Source organism: Balaenoptera musculus, chromosome 6 (genome assembly GCF_009873245.2).
Source record: "Balaenoptera musculus isolate JJ_BM4_2016_0621 chromosome 6, mBalMus1.pri.v3, whole genome shotgun sequence".
NCBI lineage: Eukaryota > Metazoa > Chordata > Mammalia > Artiodactyla > Balaenopteridae > Balaenoptera > Balaenoptera musculus.
The window spans coordinates 88,927,284-88,954,230 of record NC_045790.1 but is presented as its reverse complement, the minus strand read 5'-3'; the positions used below and the strand labels follow the sequence as shown (position 1 = coordinate 88,954,230).

The 26,947-nt window shown below is 36.6% G+C and overlaps 1 protein-coding gene across 7 annotated transcripts in view; it reads right to left on the bottom strand.

The window, feature by feature from the left end:
• SLC44A1 (solute carrier family 44 member 1) overlaps positions 1 to 26,947 on the bottom strand; it is a 214,471-nt gene that overhangs the window by 47,293 nt on the left and 140,231 nt on the right. For 2 of the 7 annotated variants that reach the window (XM_036855425.1, XM_036855423.1), the window contains exons 13-15: positions 24,270 to 24,407; positions 17,392 to 17,628; positions 15,512 to 15,592 (exon numbers count right to left, since the gene is read on the bottom strand). In XM_036855425.1, the coding sequence (XP_036711320.1) occupies positions 15,512 to 15,592; positions 17,392 to 17,628; positions 24,270 to 24,407 (456 nt within the window). The other 5 variants (XR_005020315.1, XM_036855424.1, XM_036855426.1 and 2 more) reach the window with 5 other exon arrangements.

Below are 26,947 nucleotides of genomic sequence, written 5' to 3'. Positions count from 1 at the left end.
TAAATTCTTGATCCATTTTAAAGAAACCAGTATTTCACATTTTTACATTTTTTGGTGGTTACATTGTTGGTATGTTTAATGCTGCCAAAAAAAAAAAAAAAAAAAAAGACAACAGACAACTTCAGAGGACTCAAAGAGTCATAAGTAGAACTAATACCTATGTCAAAGTTTGGCCAATGATTATTTACTTGTTGTAGTTTTAAAAAACATTTCATTTATAAAGATTCTCCTCCTTAACCAAATTTTTCAATTAACCAATCAGCTACCAGTGCCCACAGACTTGGTTAAGAGAGCATGTATTATACCTTCAGTCATTTAAAAATGTATAAAAATATTGATTTTTACATAAATGAGATCATGCTATAAATACTGCTTTATCCCCTTTTTCACTGACTATACTGTAGACATTATTTCAAGTCATTAAAGATTACAACATTTTTAATGCCTGCCCAGCCCCTCCTGCTGAAGTCCTATTTAATGTTTCCTTTTATTAGGCATTTAAAACTATGTACCAAAAATAAACAACCCAATCTAAAAATGGGCAGAAGACCTAAATAGACATTTCTCCAAAGAAGATATACAGATTGCCAACAAACACATGAAAGGATGCTCCACATCATTAATCATTAGAGAAATGCAAATCAAAACTACAATGAGATATCACCTCACACCAGTCAGAATGGTCATCATCAAAAAATCTATAAACAATAAATGCTGGAGAGGGTGTGGAGAAAAGAGAACCCTCTTGCACTGTTGGTGGGAATGTAAATTGATACAGCCACTATGGAGAACAGTATGGAGGTTCCTTAAAAAACTAAAAATAGAACTACCATATGACCCAGCAATCCCACTACTGCTCATATACCCTGAGAAAACCATAATTCAAAAAGAGTCATGTACCAAAATGTTCATTGCAGCTCTATTTACAATAGCCAGGACATGGAAGCAACCTAAGTGTCCATTATCAGATGAATGGATAAAGAAGATGTGGCACATATATACAATGGAATATTACTCAGGCATTAAAAAGGAATGAAATTGAGTTATTTGTAGTAAGGTGGATGGACCTAGAGCCTGTCACACAGAGTGAAGTCAGAAAGAGAAAAACAAATACCGTATGCTAACACATATATATGGAATCTAAAAACAAAAAAAAAAGATCATGAAGAACCTAGGGGCAGGATGGGAATAAAGACGCAGACCTACTAGAGAATGGACTTGAGGACATGGAGAGGGGGAAGGGTAAGCTGGGACAAAGTGAGAGAGTGTTATGGACATATATACACTACCGAATGTAAAATAGGTAGCTAGTGGGAAGCAGCCACATAGCACAGGGAGATCAGCTCGGTGCTTTGTGATCACCTAGAGGGGTGGGATAGGGAGGGTGGGAGGGAGACGCAAGAGGGAGGGGATATGGGGATATATGTATGCATATAGCTGATTCACTTTGTTATAAAGCAGAAACTAACACACCATTGTAAAGCAATTATACTCCAATAAAGATGTTAAAAAAATAAATAAAACTATGTACCTTTCTTGATTTCCTCTTCGTGGGACTGACAGAAAACTTGGAGTTTAGTTTTATGTGCAGCCGTCTTATACAGTTAATCTCCTTTTCTCAATTTTCACATGCCTGCTTTAAAAAAAATTTTTTTTTTAATTTTTGTGTTAAAATTGTTTCTTGTTTTAAGTTGGGAGAATCCCTTCTGGCAGAGAGAATAGACCAAACACAAACCCTTAATATCCTGTCTCCAAGTGTGAGGTTATAGTATGAGTTTGGTTGACTGAAAGCCCTTTTGTTTTGCCTTGAAGGCAATTCCTTACTGTCGCCTCTCTGGTCTGACATAACTGGCCAGGGAGCTTATAACTACCTAGAGAACTCTAAGACTTCTATTGAAATTGCTGATAAGCCCAGGAAGTGGTCTAATAGCTTAGCTTTGCTTTTTCTGGACTCCAGTATGTAACCTAGGTATATCTTCTAAAATTATTTTTCTCAGGATTTGGACAGTAAAGGAGGCACAATATCAAATTAAAGGCACAAAGTATTCCTTACCTTCACTGCTACTTGCAACAACTGAAAAAAATTAACAATAATGTGAAGAGGCCTGGCCTTGTGGGTTAGTTCCACAACACCTGGTCAAAAATAGGAGGCCAGAGGGCCTCATTAGGATGCTGGCTTCTTTCTGAAATTTTCGACACCTCTAGGAGCTTTGAGCACCATCTGAAGCTGAAATTTCAATCACAACTTATATATTATCCTAAAGCGCACAAGCAGTATGCCTCTTAAAAGAGACCCTCTGGATTTTTCTTTACTGTCTAAAATTTGAGATTGAATACAGATTATACTTTTCATAGCCAAACAGAAAAAGAATATCTGGGTACCTTTTAGGAGATGTGAGGCTTTTCACAGGCTCTTTAATCACTAGGTGGTCTACGGAACAAGAAATTGTGTACATTTGCATCAGGACCACACCTCCAAAAAGAATTAACAGTCCAGATTGGTTAATATTCTTTAGTATCTCAAACACCTGTAGTGTCTGAGGACTCCTCACAAATGTTCTCTAACAACTTCTTTTGGCAAGCAAGTTATAGATAAATAACTAGGGGTATGATCTGGGCATTACTCACATTTGCTAATGAAAAGCAGTCTGTACAGCAGCCTCTCAAGAAAAATCCAAAATTAAAAAACAAATTGGGAGAGATTTATTGGTATTGCAAAAGGTCTTCCACTTAAGAACACCCCTTTCTTAGTCCCCAATATCATTTAAAATAGGATTAGTTTTAAACAAGCTTGATTTTTCCAAACTTCTCAAGCTTGTTGAAAAATCAACAAGCTTGATTTTTCCATAATTTACTGCCTAAATTATGGCACACCACAGTTCCACCAGCTCACCAACTTAGCACAGATCCAGGCTTCAATTTATGTGCAGGGCACTGTACCAAGCACGAGTGATTTCCATGGTAAACGTTATCTAACAGGCTTTTCCTCTCTGCCTGATGATTGAATTCAGTTGCAGCCTTAGCATTCACAGAGTGACTCAGACTCCAGCTAGGAAGCCTGGCTGGGCAGTGGATGAACTTTGTACTTCGGAAATTAGGTTTTATTTAGTACATTTATGTTTCATACTTCAGGGATCCTAGAACATGCTGAGAGATGCTGGAAAGAAACAGCTGGCCAATTCCAGGGCACCCTTGCAGCATATTGACCTAATCTGAAAACAAGGTGTTGCCCACAATCACTTTCTATTGCAGCACAGCAGAATACGCCACCCCCAAATATGACTGCAGGAGTTCAGGACATGCCACCTCAAAAAAATGCCGCTTTGTTGTATTACTGCAAGCTGAAGGCACTTGAAAACCAGCAAATGTGGGTGAGGTATTCTCTGAACTCTCCTTATCTCCCTGGACAGATTCTCCAAAAAGAACTCAAATGTCATAAATCCCCTTCTCAGGAGTTTCATCAACCAGGGGAGATTGACTCTTATCACAGGAGAAGAGCCTAGAAGTCGACACCACACCCAGACACACTTTGCCATAAGCTATCATGCCGCCCAGCTATTCCTCTAAGGGTCCATTCATCTTTCCTAAAAATCATTTACTCTCCCCTAAGAGGCCTACATCCTCTCTCCCCTTTCCCTATTAAGATGGTATTTAAATCTGAATTCTAAGCCACTTAGAGGAGTTACTCATTTTTCCTGGGTATCTCACATGTATACCTGAGGTATACATGTTAATAAACTTCTGTGTGTTTTTCCCTTGTTAATGTGTCTTCTATTACAGAGTCTCAGCTAAGAACTCAGAAGGGTAGGGGGGACAATTATTTTCCTTCCCCTACACTATTCATCACCACCCTGGGCATGGGAAAGTGCTACGACACAGTAGACAATGACATTCTTTCCTATAAAATTTTATTTATCACATAAAAAAATTCTATACATTTGTTAGACTAAAATACAGTTTTCGTTATAATTCTGGAAACTGAGTCAGTACACAGAAAACTTAGCATTAGATCAGTACTTTTTTTTCTAGTTCATATTTCTGCACAAGGAAAACATTTCAAAGCTCCATTTCATATAGGCTCATTGTACTCTGAAGCCAGATGGAATTCCATCCAATTCAGAGCTCTTGGAAGTTAATTTCCCAGCAAGATTTGATAACTCCAGAAAGTTAATTGCTTAATATACATATTTTTAAAGTCCTCTGAGAGCACAACACTCTGTAAAGTCTGCACTGTGTCAATGACAGTCACAAATACTACAGGGCTATGACCATGTCTGCGGGGCATGTTCAAGCACCTACATGTTTGTTTCCCCACCTGAATACAGTGTAGTGACACTGTAATAAAGAAATAATAATAAGGAAAAAGCTCAAGATAATGCTAAGGTAAAAGATCCCAAACCAGGGAATTCATGGAAGGCTTAACCATGATCCTATAGTTTGTAATGGACAAAGACCGGACATGATACAAAAATTCATTTTGACACTGTGAAATAGGATGCAAATAGTAAAACAAAGCAAAACCAAAAAGACAAAAAAGGCCTCAGATTGAGAAATATGTGGCACCACAACATACTTCTCATGCTGGATTTCACAGCAGTGAGATGTCGAAACACATTGATGGGTATTTTCTGTTCAAATCACCCCATACACTGGATGGGATCTGACTGGATGGGATGTTAGGCTCAGAGCCTGAGAGACAAAGAGCAGGTCCCTCTGCAATGACTGATCTTTCAGACTTGGCTGCTTTATTCTAGGAGCCTATTCTAAACTCAGGAGTTCAGGAAGGCTGTGCCAGAAAGTTCTTAAAGTTGGACCTTAGGTCTTCAAAAGATATGCTTTTGTCTTTGGTTGTTTTCCCAGAGCCCCTGTCATTTTGTTAGGTGCCCTCTACACTTTTCTCCCCACTCCTGTGTTAGTTGTAACAAATCAGATCAGCTAACAACCTCCTGAATTTATTTCACTGGGTACCACATCTATTAGAAGTGCATTCAATGGTCAAGAATATTCTGAGACAGTGTAACTGAAACTTCATTATGGAGCTCCCAGTACCCTTTTATAGGATGGACAAAATCAAGAGAACCTCAACAGCAACATAATCTAGTAGCACTAAGGCAATGTAGTAGAAGAAAGGTAACATCCCCCCCGTGATGTCTTTGAAAATCAAAACTAGCCAAAACAAGAGGGCCAAAAAGTTCTGGGAGAACACTGCTAGAACCCAGAGGAAGGGGAAAATTTACTCAGTAGTCTCTGTCTCCAATCATCAGTCCCAAAGCTGTCCTAGTATTGTTTCATTCCTATGAATCACCTCATACAATTTTTGAAAATAATCCTGTCTTAATGATCCATGTGGTAAATGAAGGAAGTGCTCACACTTTCTAGTGGCAGGTAGAATGGTCTGCAGGATGCTGGTAGGACGTTCACTCCAGTCCTGTGTCCATTCATTCCTCAAGTCTTTTCTTTTTTTTTGTTTTTTTCTTTTTTTTTTCTTTTTGGCCGCACTGTGCAGCATGTGGGATCTTAGTTTCCTGACCAGGGATCGAACCCACACGTCCCCTGCGTTGGAAGCGTGGAATCTTAACCACTGGACCACCACGGAAGTCCCTCAAGTCTTCTTTTCAGTGCTTACTTTACTCACATAGAATGGTTTAACACATTATTCCTCAAAAAATAACTGGGGCTTCCCTGGTGGTGCAGTGGTTGAGAGTCTGCCTGCCAATGCAGGGGACACGGGTTCGAGCTCTGGTCTGGGAAGATCCCACATGCCATGGAGCAAATGGGCCCGTGAGCCACAACTACTGAGCCTGCGCGTCTGGAGCCTGTGCTCTGCAACAAGAGGCTGCGACAGTGAGTGGCCCGTGCACCGCAGTGAAGAGTGGGCCCCGCTTGCCACAACTAGAGAAATCCCTCGCACAGAAACGAAGACCCAACACACCCCCCAAAAAAAATAAATAAATAAATAAATAAAGTTACATCTGTTAAAAAAAAAAAAAAAAACTAACTCAAACTAATTTCCTAGCTGATGGGATGGGTGGATCAGATTCCTATGTGAAAGTCAAGACATTTCCTTTAGGTCATACACTTCTATGACAAAAAGACATTATCAAATATATATACTTACACCGGACTTAGGCCCTTTTCCACCCAATATGGGAACTTCCACCTGTGGTCTCTCCCTTTGCTACTGTGGAAGGTTCAATAGACTTCTTCTGGGGTTGGGGGGTGGGGAGGAGAGCTGACTTTTCTATTTTCTTCACCAGTCAATTAAGACATTTCCACTGCTTTCTTCAGCTTGAAAATGTAGGTAATAGTTTGATGTCTGACTACAGGTCATGACCGCCTGGAATCAAATCTTAAAAAACTTCAAATTCCTTTAAGGATGTCTGCCTGCTTTTTCAAGGGCCCAGAGGACCCTCCATATAGTTGCAGCAAGCTTACCTAATAGTAAGGTGTAAATGTGAAGAAACCCACATGCTCCCTAAAGAAAGAAGGTGATGTGGATGAGGGGGGAGTGGAGGCACAGTCCCATGGGCAGTGGTCCAAGGCTGCTCTAGTGGTGACCGGAAAACAGGAGGAAAGCCTCACTGATTTACGAAGGAGAAAAAAATAACTTTTGAATTTGTCCCCCCAGCATCTGCTCCTCCAACTTTCCACTAAAAGTTTTTTGTCAGCTATGGACTACGGTAAATTTGCTAATTTATCACCATCTTCAAATGTTCTTGGTCATGTTGACAGAGGTATATTTTTAGACAGTGATCTAACTGATAACACTATGCTACAGATGTCATAGCTGAGTGACAATAATAAAGAATCTAGTGTTTTGGTAGATGGATAATTACAGGGATTCCCTATTCACTTCTTATTGGATTTTCTTGTCCATTGCAAATAATTTGGTACCTTGCCAAAAATTCATCGTAGGACACATACAACCTCACACCTCCAAGGAGAGAAATCTTACTGTCTTGAAGATTCAGTGTTGACGTCCTGTTTTTCATTCAGATTAGTGTGGTTTTGATTTTCAAAGCTGGTACTAGAAGTTTTCAAGTTATAAAAAGGATTCCAGACAACAAGGTCCTACTGTATAGCACTATATTCACTATAGTGAATATAGAGCACTATATTCAGTATCCTATGATAAACCAAAATGGAAAAGAATATTTTAAAAAAGTATATATATATAACTGAATCACTTTACTGTACAGCAGAAATTAACACAACATTGTAAATCAACTATACTTCAATTAAAAAAAAACGATTCCAGGTCTGAAATTGGTAAGTACCATCTTAAAAGTATCTTCAGTGGAGGCCTAATCACTACTTTATTTCAAAACACATTATCAAACCAACTTTAGAGCAGCCTCTGACTTGTGTTCCTTAGGCCCTGAGGGGCTGGGGGCTGGGTGGAGACTGGCAGTCTGAGGGTCCCGAAATTCTATTAGTATTTTAAATGTTCCTAAGTAGGCTATGTGACTTTGAGAGAAAGGTAGTTCATCGCTTTCATAAGCTTCTCAAAGGGGCCCTTGGTCCCCTCAAAAGATTAAGAACCTGCTTTTGAATATCAAATACTAAATTCGGGTCTTAGAAAATAAAAGTGAAAGATTTCTGAAACATTTGGAAATTACAACGTTTTCATGTTCAGCTAGATCTTGCCTAGACCATGAGTAACCTGAAAGCCTTACTATTCTGAATTCCCTGGTCTAGAATGTTTATTCCTCAGGAAATCATTTATATTGTAAAACTGAGTATCAAGACTGAAGAAAATAGCCTAATATTTGGGTCTCTAACAATTGCATATATTTTCCACAAATTTACTAATGAATTCCTTTAAAAAATATCCAACTTAAATCCTGCTCATTTAATTTAGAAAAGTGATAGCTGTTCATGTGATACTGAAATGGAAGCATCATTTGTCTTTTTTTTACACATATAAAAATCAAGGAGATGGGGTGGAAGAAAAGGTACTATAATATTTCCATAGAAAAGAAAGGTTTTCCACAGAAATTCTCAAGTTTAAAAACGCTGCACTGAAGTTTTTTGTAAGAAAGATATCTTCAAAGATTTAAATCTTGGATTAAAAATTTCCTCTTAAATTAAAACTTGGAGAATAAGAATTTGACTCAAATTTATGAAATGTGAATGGGGGAAAGTGTGCTATTTAAAATTTTTCGGTGTGTACAACATGTTTAGCTTTTTATTTTGTTTTCTAAGTTTGCTAGCTTTATATTTTCTCTTGGCACATTCAAGCACCCTGCTTTTTCACAATTTGGGCTATGTGTCATTAAAAAGATGAGCTTATTCTGAAAGTAGCCACTGTATATGAAGAGTGCCTACTTTTCAAATGGGCTAACATGTATTCCTTAGTACACAAAGATACATGAATATGCATTTAAAGCAAAAGGCATTCTGCACTGTGATTATATAATACACAAAGCTCTGCTTTATGCATTTACTTATGAACCCACAATTTTCCAATATATATTCACAGACCACATCTTAAAAACTCTAGGCAAGCCATTATAGTGCACTTTTATCTATCAGATGGAATATATGAAAAGAATACAGAGATTAACTGTGGCAAGTGCATTGATAAGCCTCCAGACTCTGAGGATTTTGTTTTTGTTTTTTTAAGTAGCGGTAAAAATGCAGTAGAGAACTTACTGAAAGGTGAAAACTTTTAAAGACCTTTCTGAAGGAAACTTCTCAGAGGCTGTGTTAAAGGCTATTGGAAACTCCAAAAATTCAAGTGAGGTTGCTGATGAAAAATAAGATAAAATGTTCAGGTCACCATAATTGGCAGCTCTGGTTTTAGAACTGACCCCAGAATTCTACTTTGAAGGCCAGGAGCCCTCTTGCAATGGCCTTTATTAGCTATTAGTGGTGCTTGGTGGAAATGGTCGGGGTCTTGAGGGCACTAACATGGCCTCACAAATATTTGGTGCCTGTAGTTTCCGCAGCTATTTTAAGGGAGAGGGTGGAGCAGAGGAGCATTACTCCGGTTTCAAGGGGCTCAGGACCACTATAAAAGGGGTCATCTCCTCACCACCCCCTACTGGGGTGAAATCCTGAAACTGCCCTGGGAAGATAAGGGAGCCCTTGGCAGATACCGAGGTCAGTGGTATTGGGAACTGGCAGCTTAACGCACTTGGCTGAAAAAAAAAAGACAAAATTAGAGTAAGGGAGCATCTCTACAAAGGAAAAACTTATTTCCAGCTTAATTTTTAAATAGACTCAGTGAATGCCCCCTCCTCAACCATTATGCAAAAAGTTTAGGGACCAACACACAGTTAAGCTACTTATATTGCAGTAACTTAGGACTTAATTATGCTATAGGATAGGATAAAAGCTTTGATCCTTAAACATTAAACATTGCATTAAATGGTTTAAAGGAAGAGCCTGCTTTGAGCTGCGCTCGTTGGTGCAGAGATTATACAATCTCAGCGCTCTGGCTAAATTCCTAATGTTTACCTAACGTACTGGTAAGCCTCCCACAGAAGATGGGTCTCTTGGATTTATATCGAAATATAACCTTTTCCCTTGCATATCATATACGGCAGAGCTTACTCTTGAGGCAGGAGCCTAGAAAGTCTAAATCAGGCACCAGAACCTTAATTTTCCAATGGCAGCAACGATCACGATTCTCTTCTCACTGTGATCACCACTGACAACTGCAGATGCTAACTTAACTCTGGAAGTAGGCGTCCTGAACACAATTTTGAAGATCCACCGCAGACAAAAGACAGAACCCACCACACAGAGTCACTGGTTGATAAAAGTATTCAGGTAACCACATTTCACAGATAATTTTGGTCCTTCATCTATTCTCACTTGGGCAGAGATGGAGGCAGTGAGCGAACAGCAATAAGGCAGCCCAGAGCCAGCTGAAGAACGGCTCACGAAGAATGACAGCGGCAGCAGGTCTATCCGAACATAGCCTCAAAACATTCAAATATCGCTAAAAGCCTCTGTGAGGCTCTCTGAAATGCATCAACGAATGAAGCTCATGAGAGAGTGATAGTCTGTAAGTCAAATATCTCTCTGTGAGTGTCTGTGTAATATATATGCATATCTGCATATATCTACCTATATGGCACACATATTCACTTAGGGGAAACAGCCTGGCAATTAATTTGGAACTCAAATGACATGGTTACACATAGATCATAATTGCTAAACACAATGTTAGTAAAACAAAATTTATTTGTAAAACAGGACCTGTTATATAAAATGGCACACAATCAAGTTATACAAAAATACAAAATTTCTTTCTGATTACAGTTCTAGTTGCAAATGATAATTAGAAAGCATTCCTGTTGGCTTCCAAACAGCTGAGATTGCGAGCATAGGGAACAGGCAGCAGCAGGAGTCCATGGTGCCGGGACGTCCAAGTGAGGAGAAGCTAATTTCCAAATTCAATAATTCCACCAGGTCACTCTGGAGGGACACCTCCTAAGATAAGTAGCTCCTGTAATGAACGTCTTCTGTTCTGATACCCATCTTCCATACTTTTGCCAATCCTAAATTTACTTCCCAATGTTTCTTAATGTCCACAATCTGTGTGGCTAGGAAACTGAAGGTAGTCTGAATTTTCTTACATGATTTGCTCTCTCACCTATTTGGATAATTGTTAGTTACGTAATTATATTTATTCCATTTCAAATGATATAAAAGAGTACAATGATATCGTTTAGTGACATCACATGTTAGAATGTTAACTTCTGGAGAATTAACTGTTTCAAAATAGCTACTCTCACAATATTGTTTTCTGTGATCTTGCCAAGACGTGAGCTCCTGTTTCTTTAAAAAAAAAAAAAAAAATTCTGGACTGTTATTGCAAATATTCTGAAAAATCAGAAATATTACATGAGCTTTGAAAAGAAACCGAGGCATTTAGCAAATTTTAGCCTAGCTAGAGTAAAGAACATGGATACTTAAAAAAAAATACAATTTACCTTTTGCAGAAATTTAAAGGTCCAACCCTTTGAAAGGAAGCACATTAGCAAACAGCTGCTTATTAAGCCCTAGTGACATTAATTGTACACATTTCCATAATACCGGTCTAATTCACTGTCTAATTCTGGTAGGAGGCAATGCTTTCTTTCAAAAGATTCTCCTTCCATGGAAAGATAAAATGCTGAGGCTTTTTTTTTTTTTTTTTTTTTTGTACAGAGCCTATATTTAGTGCAATAAGTTTAAAAAATCTGCTCTGAAATATTTACTTTACATTAACAAAAATAGCTTTTTTTAAAAAAATTGTAACAAAAAGGAGTTATCGCATAAACAGATCATGAATTATTCTTAGCAAATTACACTTTTTTTTCTTAAAGCATTCACCATTACAATAAGCAGAACAATGAAATATTAGCCATTCATATCTGGTAAGCTTCAGGAATTAAAAAACCCCCCAAAACCCAAAACCCATCCCCAAACACAAAGAACGTTCAACACTTGAGGATCAAAACATTAACCAATTCTTCAGTTAAACATTGTAGAATTCTGGATACTTAATGAATTGTCAAGGAGAGGAGCACCTGCCAGTATGTTTTCAGATTTTATAGCAAGCATTTGAATAAAATGGCTATTTAGCCCTAAGCCACTGAAGTTCCTCTGAAGCAGAAACCCAAGTACCAGAATTTTCAATGCTTTGTGTTTCATGTTTCTCTCCCTTTTTTATTCCTTCCAGCATTACTTAGTCTGCAAACCTATACACAGAAACTTAAAGGCTAAACTTGCTGGGTACCCCAGCTTCCTTTCAAATCAGGCACACAAATGTGTGGAGGATGCTACTGACGTCAAAATGAAAGAAAGACAAAATATAAGAGAAAAGTTTGCATAAGAAAGATTATCTACCCTTTCCTTTTTTACCTACTCTCTTATAGAAGCATTAGGGTAAACTACAAATACCTGAGGAGTTGGTTACTTTTTAATGTTGGCTGACAAATGCATGAGCTATTACAAAAATTCCCATATTGGGTCCACTTGTATGTTTCTAAAAGGAAAACGACATGGCTTCTTTGATTGGGGAAAATTGAATGGAGTAACTCCTTATTTACCTGAAAGCATATGCCTAGTCTCATCCCACTAGGACTTATGCATCAGTAAAATAAGGTCTTGATTTTTATGCACACATCAGGGAAATCACCCCTGAATGAACTTTAGACAGAGAATTTGGTACAATAATTTTACCTAATTTAAATAACTAAAGTTAAAATCTCCTCTAAGTTATTAAAAATGTTAATCAGATATGAATCTTAACATTTCCATTAAGACAATTACAATTGAAAACATTAAATGACGGCAGTTGCCTTGTAAAAGCCACCCGTATGAAAGGAGTACATGTTTGACAAAAATAAGCATAAAAAAGGTATTAAATCCCTGTTCCTGTTCTCTGATTTTGGCTGATTATGTGTGTGTGTGTATATACATATACATATATATACACACATACATATACATATATACACACACCCACACACACAAATACATAGTTATGTGTATATATTGTTTTGGAATGTCAATGGGTTCCATAACGGTCGGCTAGGTTCAAGCAGAACTTGCTCCCGAAGCCTAGAAAACAAAGTCATACAGAGTATAATCTTAGACAATTACCATTAAAAGGAGATCATGAATGATGTTACAGATACACAGATGGTCACAAACAGCAGTAAAGCAAAATGGATTGAGAATCCTTCTCCCCCAAACCTAAATTCCAGGGGCTGAAATTCCTGTGACTGTTGAAAGTCACACTTCCCTCTGGGTCATCTTTGAGATATGCAGAGAATTCATCTCTAGTCTATATTGTTATAGTGTCCAGGTTTTTTCCTCCATTTTCTCTAAGTTTTTCCTGTATGATAGCGAGCAGATGGCCAGATGTCTCTTTCTTAAACCTCTACATCACATTTGGTAAATTTTTCTAAAATAATTTTCAAAGATTTATAGAAAGACCTTACAAACCTTCCAAGTTTCCTTACCTAGTGAGGCTCTCTCAAAAAAAAAAGTCTAAGAGGAAAACTGGAAGTACTTATATTTAGTTTAGTGATGTCCTGTCAAAAGTAAAAATTTAAACCTCATTTTTCTGAACATTATTTTATAGACTTTAAAAAAACCCATATTAAACTATCCCATTAAGGAGACAGACAGTGAACTCCAACAGCAGTGTTTCTACAGATGCAGCAAAATAGTTATGACGCTCTGTTAACAGAACTTTCATCTATGGGAATAACATGTGAATTAAACCAAGCAAATACAAATAAGCAATCGTAAATTCTACCAATCCCCAAACTTTAGGAGGGAGTTTCTCAGGTACTTCTTTAGGGACACACACAAGATGGTGGTGGTATTACGGGTCAACTCTTACCATGCATACTTCGAAAGAGAGCAGATTTAGAGGTACTGATATGCTTGAAAGATTTAACTATCCTGTGAGCAACAATTCACACATCTCTCATGGGGACTTTCTGAACCACTTAAAACGTCATTCTTAGAGATCAAATGCTACAATGTCCAAAGCACCAGAAAAACAATGCACATAGAAGATGTATTTTGGGAGACGGCAGAGGGCTTTGCCATTAATCTGCAAGCAACGAATAACATAAAATAAAAGTAAAAGTGGAATGAAGATTTTAATGCGGTGTTTGAATTAAGGGACATTAATTTAAAGCTGAAAGTAATATTAGGGGGAAAACATTTCTACATTTTTGGCTTCTGATGAATGCCACATAACCTAGGCAATTCTCCTACTATTAATACCTATGAATCAGGGGTTTAGGTAAGAGAAGGTATATTTGCATTCTGGTCTACCACAATTCAGCTATCTTTCCCTCAAGAATAATACAGAAATACATGCCAATTCATGGTCGAAGTAGCTAGTCCTAAACCTCTAATTATTTCTCCCTTTCTTTAAATGCTTGTTACTGAAGAGTGATTTAATGTACGCTTCAACCACTGGAAAGACAGAAAAGGGGGGAAGGGTGGTTTACATTTTAAGATTTTATATGTCTTTTAAAAGTTTTAGGTTTGAAACCTTATTTTCTGAACAATTAGGACAACCAAGCAGTGGCAAGAAGGAAACCTTCCTCATTTTTCCAGGCTATCTTAGGGTTGGCAGAATTTTCACTGTGGTCCCCCTCAGCCCACATGAAGTAAGAGGGATGCAGAAAGAAAGGGTAGGGAGGCAAGGAACCTGACAGGAGGGATTGGTGATTAGCGCCCCCTCCCTGTTCATCCAGTTCTGTCTGATGCACACTTAAAAATAAGAGTTACATGGCCATTCTACATGCTCTTACTTATGATTAGAGTGATCTGTGCCTTGGGAATATAAACATTGAAGTTTTGACTTTATCATCATCAATGCTATTAAGAGCAACACCAAAACAGGCACTGGATGGGGTTACAGAGAAGAGTTTATATCCAAACATTCTGTTGAGGCTTTAATGTAGGTTGAATATGCAGTTATTTTGCATGTACATATACCACCCCCCCACCCCTGCAATGAAGCCATTTCCTTTATTCTTACATACTTAAATGGGCTTGTTTTATACTACATATTTCTTAAGTTGGACACCTACAAATCAAACCATTTATTAAAGTATAAAGGAGAAAGAAAAGAGAGTCCTCACCTCTCCTTTTTTTGGACATTATATGCAAATAGAAGGCACATTGTTTTAAAATTAAGTGTTTAAGGATGTAGGCAATTATATAATATTCTGAAATAAACATGCTATTTAAGAATAATACACTTGTAATACAAGCAGTAATTAGACCAATATAGCTAAAGACATCTGTCGTTATGCAGTGGTAAGAGCATATATGGGAAAAGCTACTCAGGATTTTCTTACACTGGTTAACTTTAAGTTGCTTTTATCAAATGAAAGGAGAGTGGTTATATATATCACTGACCAGAGGTAATTTATCTTTCTCACAATTAAGCTGAGGCTGGAGAAGACCAGATTGTCTTATTGAGTGGGAATGTGGGTGTTGATGGAAATAGCCTTGTTTGCTACTGAAAAATAGCTTAAGAAACAAAGAAAGTACAATCCAGGCAACAGAAGAAAAAGTCAGCAAAGGGGAAAAGACAGCAACATAAACAAACCAATATTAAAAGAAGGGGGGAATATGAATTTCAGCAAGTTGAAAGGAATTGCTATCATCACTTCTAAAATAAGTATCAAACCGTCAGTTCAAGTGCACAACCAAATGTTCAGTCCCATGAAAACGAAACACTGACAGTTAAAAAGAAAAAAATGGAAACTGCAAGTTCACCTCAGGGACAAAAATATCCCCTGCCCCGCCATGAACACTGTTCCTTTCAGCTTACTTTTACAGAAGGTGGTCTCAGTTGTGACAAGAATTCTGCCATCCAAGTGATGGGTAAACACACAAAAAGAAAGAGCAGCACGTCCTGCGTGACACAGATCACAAAAGCTTCTCCGGAAGAAGTGCAGTCAGTGAAGAGAGAGAGAGAGAGGAAGTGAAAGTGAAATTCTTGGAGGGCGGCCACCTCCTCATCTCCACCTACCATCGGTTTCAGCTCTCTGGCATCTGCAACACCTCCCTTACCAGCTTCTTTCATTGCTTTCCTACTGTTTTCCACAAACTCCTGCAAAACAGGGACCAAATAACATAAATTCTTAGGTCCTTTCAGACTTCAGTTGGTAGATGATTTCTAAAGAACATTTACATTTTTGACTCAGTAATGGTAAATGGATGGCCTAAAAACATAGCAATAAGTAATATTTGGTACCACACACAAGAGCAGCTAAATTTGTGGGGATGCAATCTGTTGATATAAAACCTTTTTTCCCACCATTCCTTGTGACAATCTCACTTAGGCTCAAAGAGATGTTAGTTCTATGTGAAAGAGAAAATATCTTTTGTTTTTTAGAAAAGACTATTTTTCCACACTTAGAATATTGTTTTATTTGTTGTGTTACTTTTTCCATATCAAGGTTAAATGGAAAAGCAACAACATTTTACTCTATAAGCCTCCTCTTTAAAATAACCCTAGGAGGTAAAAGAAAGCATTGATACTACTAAGTATAGTATACTGTTTTTACCAAGCCATAAATAAGCTACTTGAAAAAAAAAAGTCTATCTGGCCTTGAAATTACTCCATAAAGCAGGAAGACAGGGAGTAACAACCAGAACCAGTGGATAGAAGTAGTTAAAATGGGATTATGCCCTGAAGGAAACATTTTTATCCTGTCAAAGTTTATGGAGCACTTCCTCGTTCAATATCTCATCATTCGTATAGAGAAAACTAAAATAATAAAAACTATATTATTTACTCTGCTTTTCTTCAGCGGCTTAAAAAACAAAAACAAACCTCTCCTCCTAAATGCCTTAATCACAAGAGAGATGCGATGCTTCTAGGTCAAATTCCATTATGAAAATAATCAGTTAGGATTATAATTGAGATTATGAAAATGTCCAAAATGTAGCTGGTAATGTTCTTAGTAAAAGAGATAATGAGTACCAAATAGGTCAGTTGAATCACTTGGAATTTTCGAGATTGAAAAAAAAAAAAAGAATCTAGCTTATTTATTAATACATTTATTTTAGATTTAACTGGATAAACCATGTTTCTGGAAGATGGTTTGTTATTTCAAGGTCTAATGTTTAATCTTAAATATTATCCATTCTTGAGATAGGAATATTTTACAGCTTTATTAAAACACATCTTTAATTGGGCAGCATTTGACATTGATACTAGTATTTAAACCATATTAGAATGGTTTCTAAATTTTTAAAAAAATTTAATTGAGGTTCTAAAATAGGGAGGCTGCAGAGGCTACGTAACTATAAAGAATCTGAATATAATATCTGTGTAAAGGTTCAGATCTTGACTAATGGAAAACAATACCATCTACCAGTCATGGGTCTGATAATCTGTATTCATTACAAAACTCCTTCAGTTTGGCCTGGCATACTTAGGATAATGAGTTTTAACAGGGCTGACAACAATAATACTTGGAAAGGTGGTGGATGGAGAAATACAGATAGGCACTACAACCTGGGAAATAAAACTTTTTGTCTTTGAGCTCTGATTCAGGAAAAGGCATTTAGAACACCAGCTGTCCAATGTTCCAGTTCAAGGGCTAAAGAAGTCTATTCAAGTGTATCTAACTGGAGAGATGGAGAGAGCAGTATGGAATAGTGTGAACTCAGGACTATTAATGGGAAACTGCTCTAGCTAGGTAGATTTGAAATGGTCTCGTTCATGCCAAGAGGATCTTCTTCCCTGATTTCCCCAAGACTAACCTCATTCACGGGTGCTGAAGGTTTAATTCTGAATTACTCAGTTTCATATAATGGGAATTAAATACAGAGAATGGTCTACAAAATATTTATATTAGTATTTTTATCCTTAAAGCAGTAGAGGGCATTTGTGGTACTTACCATCAGCACTTTATCCATATAAAATTCTCTGCCTGGGCTCCCATCATTGTATTTTGTATCAATGGCAAAACACAAGAATAATACATCCACTACCATTTCGTAAATGGACAGGAAGCAATGAGCGACTAGGAAAGCAAAGAGGCAGACGATGATCAGAGGCAGCACCCATACTGTGTAATCTTGCTGGTAGTTGAGCAGCATAATCCCAGCCAAACCTGTGCTGCAGACTATCAGCACCTGAAGCGGAGAGAACAAAGATCACATTTAATAACCTCCTGCAGAAAACCATGATTTCTTCATCATTTGCAGACTTTACCATTTATAAATGATGGTTGCATGAGTCCATGCCACCTCACATTAGAAAGCATAATCCATAAATACCCATATACATGTATATCACATAACATAAATATCATCCTTGTTGACACTAAAAATAATCAAGTTTTCCAAATGTTATGCTTGTTTCCTAAGACTTCACTCATTTAGGATCTGTGGCAATTTTTAAGGTAAATGTATACATATATTAGAAAAGAAATTATACACACTGTTAGCACTCAGAAGAAAATTATTGACATTGCAGGGTATTGCTATGTATTTTTTCTAAGCATTTTTACATATATGAAATAGTATTATATAAACATATCATTAAAAGCTCTTCATTAATATTTATATATCATAAATGTTTCATAAATATGTACTCAGCTACATATTTACATTTTATGGGTGATTTAAAATTTATTTAACCATTCTCCTATACTTGGAGACATATTGTTTTCAGATATAAATAATGCTGCAACGAACATCTCTAAGAGCTTTTTCTTTGTTTCATATTTTATTTCACATAGAATATGTGTTAAATTTAATATGATTTGCCATGAAGTGTTGATTTGGACTATTTGTGGAGAAAGAGGTTGCCAAGCACACTCATGCTGTAAGAAGAAAAGAAATAGCCATTTGCTTACTGTCAAGAACCACCTACTCTGATGCTTCAACACTGTACATGCAGCACTTTAAATTTTCTGTGTTCCTTTTAATACTTTTTATTTCAGTTTTTCAATAACTCTATGAATGGCTTATGGCAAACATTATCACCCTCATTTTATAGATTGGGAAACATGCTTAGAGGGGCTAGCTGATCTGCCCAAGGCCACAGAGTAGAAATAAAGAGCAGATACCATTCAAAAAATGGTCTTATGATGCCAACACCAGTATTCTTTCCAGGTAAAAATTCAGCAAATACTTGGATACTGATATATCACCGTAACAGATTACACTGAATCCTAGTCACACTCTTCCCCAGCCCTTTACCTGGCCTAGCATCAAGCTTTAAATAACAAAGGAAAAGAGTTCTCTAGAACCACAGCAGCCTTTCCTTGCCCAGTGCTGAGGACAGGCAGACTGAGAATTCTTCTTTTGCCTTTCCCCCACTATTTATCAACACCAAAACATCTCTCACTCACCATTATCTTAACCAGGAATTTTAATGCATCAGAGGATATATTGGTTAAGCTATAAATTGATCCCTCTCTCAGATGATTTTAGGGAGCAAATCTGGGTCTGCTCCCCTCCCATCATTTTTTGTGGCAATATACCTATGAATCTTCTCTCACAGTGACTTATTTTCTGGGGTCATGTCCACAAATAGCTAATTAGGTCCGTTTTTTTTCACTCTTCTGTTTCAATTTTAGGATGAGGTATTTCTTATACTCTTCTTCAATGTTTTTACATCCACCCTATGGGAGAACTCAGCTGCTTTACACTCTCTCTATGCCACTAAAAGTTAAACCACATTTGAAATGTTAAAGTCAATTATAGGCAGAAGATATGGCTCAGACAAGTAGATGCTGAGACAAAAGCTGTTAAGGTAGAACACTGTCACATGAGAACCAACTTCAAAAACTAGTGACATTTACCTTAAAAAGTCAAAGAAATGTAATAATTACTCCCCAATATAAGGAAAGGGTATCATGCACTCATTCAAGCAGAAGATACATTAGTGGTTCTCAAACTATTAGAGGGGCTGGAAATCCCTTGGGGAGTTTGTGAATAATGCAGATTCCTGGGTCCTGCTCCCAGAGAATCTGATTGGTTGGATTTAATATGAAGCTCAGCAATATTCACTTTAAAAGAACCCCTGGGTGATTCTTAGAAAGTCCACAGCCTATAAGGAGTACTGCTCTATATCACTGATCTCCATGGTAGAGTACACCTAGCCAAGAGAAGGTTCAAGAGAATCACCTGGGACTTCTATTTGTATTTCTCATACATTTAAAATTTTACACTTTATAAAGCATATATTAGTGAAAGCTATACATATGTCATTAATAAGTAAATGTAAATATATTGGGGAAATGTGCTCAAATTATTTTTTGGTAATAGGATGTTTGATTTTAAAGGTTTAGACACTCTTGTTATAAAGGATAAATTATTTGTGATGCAGTAGAAGAGATTCATACACAGAGTAGGATGTGAGAAGCAGGAAGAAAAGGATGCTGGTTTTGGAGTCAGAAAGATGTAGGACTGAATCAGAGTTAGACCTTCTTAGTTTTGTGACTCTAAGCAAGTTCACTTAACTTTTCTGAGACTGTTTTTCCATCTTTAAGAGAGACACAATAGGACATACATCTCGTAATTGTTAAAATAAGCATTCTGAAAGCATTTAACATAGTGACTGGCAAACTTAGCTTCTTTCTTTCTTTTTTTTTTGTCATCATAAATCTTGCATTTATGATGCCCTTTTCCCCCATTGAACCCATATTTTGAAAGATTTTGTTTACCAACAAAATAGCATCAACAAATAACTCATATTTTTTTAATAATTGAAGCCAGATTAAATTATCAGCTAGAACATCTAATTGTCATAAAAAGTATTATCAAATAGAGGTAAAATAATTTCAAACAGAAGCAAAGAAACAAGATTTGGGGGATTTTTTTGGTATAGTTTTATTGGCAATAAATATGCAGTATGCAATATTTATTAGACTTAAAATGCAATATCTATTAGACTTAAAAATATTTAAAAAGCTTCTAAATCACTATTCTTAATCTTTGAGGACCCTGTAGGCCAATGATCATAGGTCACAAGCCACTAAACTAGAGGAGCTAAGGTCTCTTCCAAATCTAATTTACCATTCCATAAAATCATTGGGGCTTCATAGAAATGGAATACAAGACACTGTCTTTTGTTTTCTTTCTAAAATCAAGGTTTTGAAAATTAAATTTTAAATTTTGAGATATTATGAACTCACGTGCAGTTATAAAAAGTAACAGAACGATTCCATGTACCCATTACCCAGTTCCCTTCAATGGTAACACCTTGCAAAATTATAGTACAAAGTCACAACCCAGATATTCGTACTGATACGACAAAGATACAGAACATTTCCATCACCACAAGCATCCTTCGCTTTAACCTTTTATAGATATCCCTACTTCCCCCCTCCCCTATCACTAACTGGGTGACCACATATATGGTCTCCATTTCTATTGATAAAATATTGTCATTTCAAGAATGTTATATAAATGGAATCATACAGCACTTAATCTTCTGGGATTGGCATTTTTCACTCAGCATAATTCCCTCAAGATTCATCCAAGTTGTTCCATGTACTAGTACTTTGTTCCTGACACTTTCATAATGTTTATTATGATCTACCTAGTTGAACTATCTGATCAAAAACTATTTCTGCATACTAGTAGACATTAATTTCATTAATTGTAATGAAAGAAACTCTTTAAAAGATTTATTGTATCCTGTGATCAGAACTATATTTTTAGAAAAGGAAAACAAGAATTTATCTTAGTATGTTGGAAACCCAGAAGTTTTTTTTTCCTCTTATCTTTCTCCTTTTTTGATTTCTCAATTTAAAAAGTGTTTACCTTTTATGGTTTTAAAAGTCTTTTTTTTACAACATTAGAAATATTATGTTATTCAAAATTATATTTTTCTGGAAAGCAACTTGGAAATACGTATCAAAAATCCTATTATGTATTTGAACTCATTAACTCCACTTCTAGGATTCTGGCCTCAGGAAATAAGTATTAATGTGGGCAAGAACTGGTATACAAAAGTTTCACTTTATAATAGTAAAAAATTGAGAAAAGTTCAACTGTAAAAAAAAACAAAAAAATCCCGGAGGCTTTGTTAAATAAATGATACAACAACTATATAACCATTTTTAATAAAATGAGACATGCTCATAATATAACACGAAGTGAAAAAAGGGATACAAAACTTCCTTTTCTACCAGATTTTAAATTCTCTTTATTGACTAGTATATAAGCAGCACCCAGAATACCCCTAGTACATTACCAGTAGGTACTCTATAAATATTTGTTGAATGACTAAAAGGTTATGATAAACCTAAAGAAAAAATTTTGACAGGTCATTAGGTTGCTGAAAAACTCAAAGCCAATTTTAAAACACTGTATTTTATCATGTATATATTTTTCCATTATAAGAGAAATGCATACTTAATATAGAAACTTTATCATATCATAAAGTTTATCAACTTTATCAAAGTTTCTATCATATCATAGAAACTTTACCATTATATGATAAACTGGGGAGAGGTGTTTGGAATCACTCATATTTTCAATATCCCAAAGCAATCGTTATTAAAAACATTTTGAGATATTAACTTTCTTTCTCTTTCTTATGCACATTTTTACACACATTTTTAAATGGTTCTGTGATGGTCTAGTAGTTTTACTCAGCTTTTCCACTTATTATACACATTATCACATTATAAACTCAATAAAAAACATGGTTTAGGGAATTCCTTGGTGGTCCAGTGGTTAGGACTTGGCGCTTTCACTGCCATGGGCCCGGGTTCAATCCCTGGTTGGGAAACTAAGATCCTACAAGCCACACGGCGTGGCCAAAAAAAATTTAAAAAGTTAAAAAAATAAAATAAAAAAACAGGGTTTAAGAGGTGAATAGTCTGTTGATTATTATTTCCAACCTTTATCGTTAGGCAGTAGATTGTTTACAATTAGTCACTACTATAAGTAATGCTGTATTTAGAATTATCTCCAGTAGTTTACCATCATCAGAATCAAAAGGCTTTAGGGGGAAAAAAAAAAAAAAGGCCCAGGGACAAAATTAATGTCAGTTGAGGCAATTATAGCACATAGTGATTAAAAACTTTGAAGTCAGACAGATCTGAGTCTGAACTCCAGCTCTGCCACATTCGAGTTTTCTAAATTTGGACAACCTACTTAGCTCTCTAAACTTTGGTTTCCTTTTCTGTAAAATGAAGATAATAGTAGTAGGTCTCCTTACAGGGGAGGACCAAATATAACACTTCACATAAAGCACTGCCCTCAGTACCTGGTACCCAACAAGTGTCTCAATCAGAGTTACTAAAATCATCATCGTGATCAAATGTTGCCACTTGGTATAACTTTCTCCGTTATTCTTTATATGTCTTCTTATTTCTCTTTTATTTTAATTGCTCTGCATATATATATGTTTTTATTTTAAGTTGCTTCATATCTTTCTTAGCAGTAGGGGTCAATTATAAATACATAAAAAATGAACAAAAAATCTGAAGCCTTCCTGAGTTAGTCACATAGCACATAAATAATAGCAATGGTTAGTGACAGGGTCAGACCTGTACTCATTCGTTAACATGAATTAACTCATTCAATTTTTACTATAAAAAATTTCCTCTTACTGTTAAAACGTGACAAAAGCAAATCCAGGAGTCATAATGTACCTTTAATTACAAATTTTCAAAATAACTATCTGTATGGTTTTATATTTCTTTTTAGATGACAATTGCCTGAGAACTTAAAACTACGTTACACAGTGCTAATCAATGCCTTTCTACATCAAATATTTAATTCCCTTTCAAAAACATTTTAAAGGCACAGTGGTTGGAGTAACTTAAGTGTTCAGCAGTAAGAGAATAGCATTTGATGGAATAGTGGTCATCATGATAATGAGTAATTATGAAGATTATCAAAGTAATACAAAAAATGTATAGATAGAATATGAAGTGAAAATAGCAGAACAAATAGCTATGTATACCAGGATTGTTATACTATAGAAATATAAGCCTGTGAAAAAACACTGGGAGGGAATATAAAAATAAGTTATTAGGTTATAGTGGTGGTGCCGTTTTCTTAACTCAATTTTTCAAATTTTCTGAGTACGTTATGGTTTGAAATATAGATACAAAGATAAAGTGAGTCCTCAATTATTATGTTATCTAATATTTTGCAGATTTTAATAGCACAGAATAGAAAAACACTTTTGAGGACAGTTAGGTCTCATTCCCTAACATCTCTATTTTAAGGGGTTTATATATAGTAACGATGACTGCTAATATTCATCAAGAACTTGCAATGTGTCAAGCACTATCTTAGGTACCCTACACGTTATTAATCAGTCTAACCCTCACAGTTCTAGGGGTTTGGCACTATTATTACCTCAATTTCACAAATGGACAAACTGAGGCACAGAGTGGTTATATACCCTGCCTCAGGTCACACAGCTAGTCAGGCCAGGATTTAAATCCAGGCAGTCAGGCTGCAGATGCACTGCCCCTAACCACTACACGGACTGTTTCTTAATTCAAAATATGTAATGGGCAAATTACTTAACTGCTCCGTGCCTCAGTTTCCCCATCTGAAACATGAAGATAATAATAGTACTTCCTTTACAAACTTATTATGAGGATTAAATGAGCACAATACATGAAAAGTACTTAGAACAGTGCCTGACACATATTAAGGGTTTTGTAAGTGCTTGCTTTATATTATGTGACTTCTAGTTTTTTTGTGGGCTACATATATTTTTGAAATTAAAGAGCAACTATATGCATATGCAAAAATTTACTGTCTGTCTCAGATAATATACTTGCTCTTATTACCTTGCCTAGGAATAACATGAAATCCCCCACTGTGTTGATGGCAGCTACTCGCAAAGCATTCTCCACGAGAATGACAAAGGCATCCTTCGCTGAGGTGCAGAAGTTGGTGCTGTTGATAGCCGTGGCTGTGTATGCATTCTGGACAAAAGCAAAAACAATTTTTCATCAGTAAATGTAATCTTTAAGATTTAAACCAAACATAGTTAAAGCATAGCTTGTAAAAATATTTCACAGTTAAACCCATGGCTTTGGTGAGGTACAGATTTAGATTAAGCACAAGGAAATATGAGACATTAAAAAAAAACCTGATATGGTAATGAGAGCTTCTCATTTGGCCTAGTTTAGGTCCTTTAAAAACATTGATATTTACTAAAACACACATAAACCTTTCCAATATCCATTAACTTCTTCCATATATTAGTAAATCAAACCATAATTTAAACTTTCCTAGATATCTTGGGTTCATTACCATGCATATCAGTGATGCATTATTACCACTTCAGTGATGCTTTAAAAGCTACACACACACACACACACACACACACATAAAGGCATCAGACTGCTGTGCTGCTTTAACTGGAACACCTCCTCCTTGGTACTTTCTTCTATGCTGTCTTATCTCATAGTTCTTGCAATAGATTGCTGTTTGTTGCCGATCTTATACCCCTCCCTCCTGGGGCAGGATCCTAAATCCCCTTTAAGAAAACAGACCTTCACCATTCTCTTGGAGTCTGAGTGAGACTGACACTACCTCCAGCTCTTGGGGTGGGCCTTGGTTGATGTAAGCCAATCAACATGTTCTACCTACAACGACTGATTCAGGGATTGGTACATAAACTAATCAGAGCCTATGAAAGTAAAAGATGTTCCCTGGGGCTTCCAGGGGGAAAAAAAGATGTTTCCTTTCTCTTCCATAGGTGCTCCTGACAGAGCAGCTCTCTCATTTTTCTGGACACCAAGGTGTGAGGGTACGAATTTGCCATAGCTGTTTTGCCAACATAATGGGAGTCAGAACAGAGGGAGAAACAGGTACTCGCATTGGGTGACAATGTTTGCATGATTAGGAACTAGCCAGATTCTGGACTTCTTATTGAAGCTAATAAATAGCTAAGAATCTCTCCCTTCTCCTCTCTCCCCCACCCCCTTCTCACTCTTGCTCTTTTTTAGGCCAGACTGAGTTGGCTTTCTGTCCCTTGTAGTACTGAGTCCCCAGCTGACACACTTTTATTAAGTCATACCTGCTTCTGCTGCCCCATGTTTTCTTTGACCACTCTGACATTTTTCCTTCTTTTTTACATTGCATTCTAGAACAGCATTGGCATTTTCTGGGAAATGTGAATAAGTAACATAACATGAAATATGCCTGAGTCTTAGAAGGGAACATATATGGACTTTGTAACTAAAACTTACAGTTCTAACTAAGAGGGAGGGAACCCAGCCCCACCCAACAAGAGTCAAGAGGATTAAAGTTTTACTGAGCTCTGCCCACCAGAGCAACAGTCAGTTCTACCCACCACCAGTCCCTCCCATCAGGAAACTTACACAAGCCTCTTAAATAGCCTCATCCACCAGACGGCAGACAGCAGAAGCAAGAAGAACTACAATCCTGCGGCCTGTGGAACAAAAACCACATTCACAGAAAGACAGACAAGATGAAAAGGCAGAGGGCTATGTACCAGATGAAGGAACAAGATAAAACTCCAGAAAAACAACTAAATGAAATGGAGATAGGCAACCTTCCAGAAAAACAGTTCAAAATAATGATAGTGAAGATGATCCACGACCTCGGAAAAAGAACGGAGGCAAAGATCGAGAAGATGCAAGAAATGTTTAACAAAGATCTAGAAGAATTAAAGAACAAACAAACAGAGATGAACAATACAATAACTGAAATGAAAACTACACTAGAAGGAATCAATAGCAGAATAACTGAGGCAGAAGAACGGATAAGTGACCTGGAAGACAGAATGGTGGAATTCACTGCTGTGGAACAGAATAAAGAAAAAAGAATGAAAAGAAATGAAGACAGCCTAAGAGACCTCTGGAACAACATTAAACGCAACAACATTCTCATTATAGGGGTCCCAGAAGGAGAAGAGAGAGAGAAAGGACCAGAGAAAATATTTGAAGAGATTATAGTCAAAAACTTCCCTAACATGGGAAAGGAAATAGCCACCCAAGTCCAGGAAGTGCAGCGAGTCCCAGACAGGATAAACCCAAGGAGAAACACACCAAGACACATAGTAATCAAATTGGCAAAAATTAAAGACAAAGAAAAATTATTAAAAGCAGCAAGGGAAAAACGACAAATAATATACAAGGGAACTCCCATAAGGTTAACAGCTGATTTCTCAGCAGAAACTCTACAAGCCTGAAGGGAGTGGTATGATATAATTAAAGTGATGAAAGGGAAGAACCTACAACCAAGATTACTCTACCCAGCAAGGATCTCATTCAGATTCGAAGGAGAAATCAAAAGCTTTACAGACAAGAAAAAGCTAAGAGAATTCAGCACCACCAAACCAGCTCTACAACAAATGCTAAAGGAACTTCTCTAAGTGGGAAACACAAGAGAAGAAAAGGACCTACGAAAACAATTAAGAAAATGGTAATAGGAAAATACATATCGATAATTACCCTAAATGTGAATCGATCAAATGCTCCAACCAAAAGACACA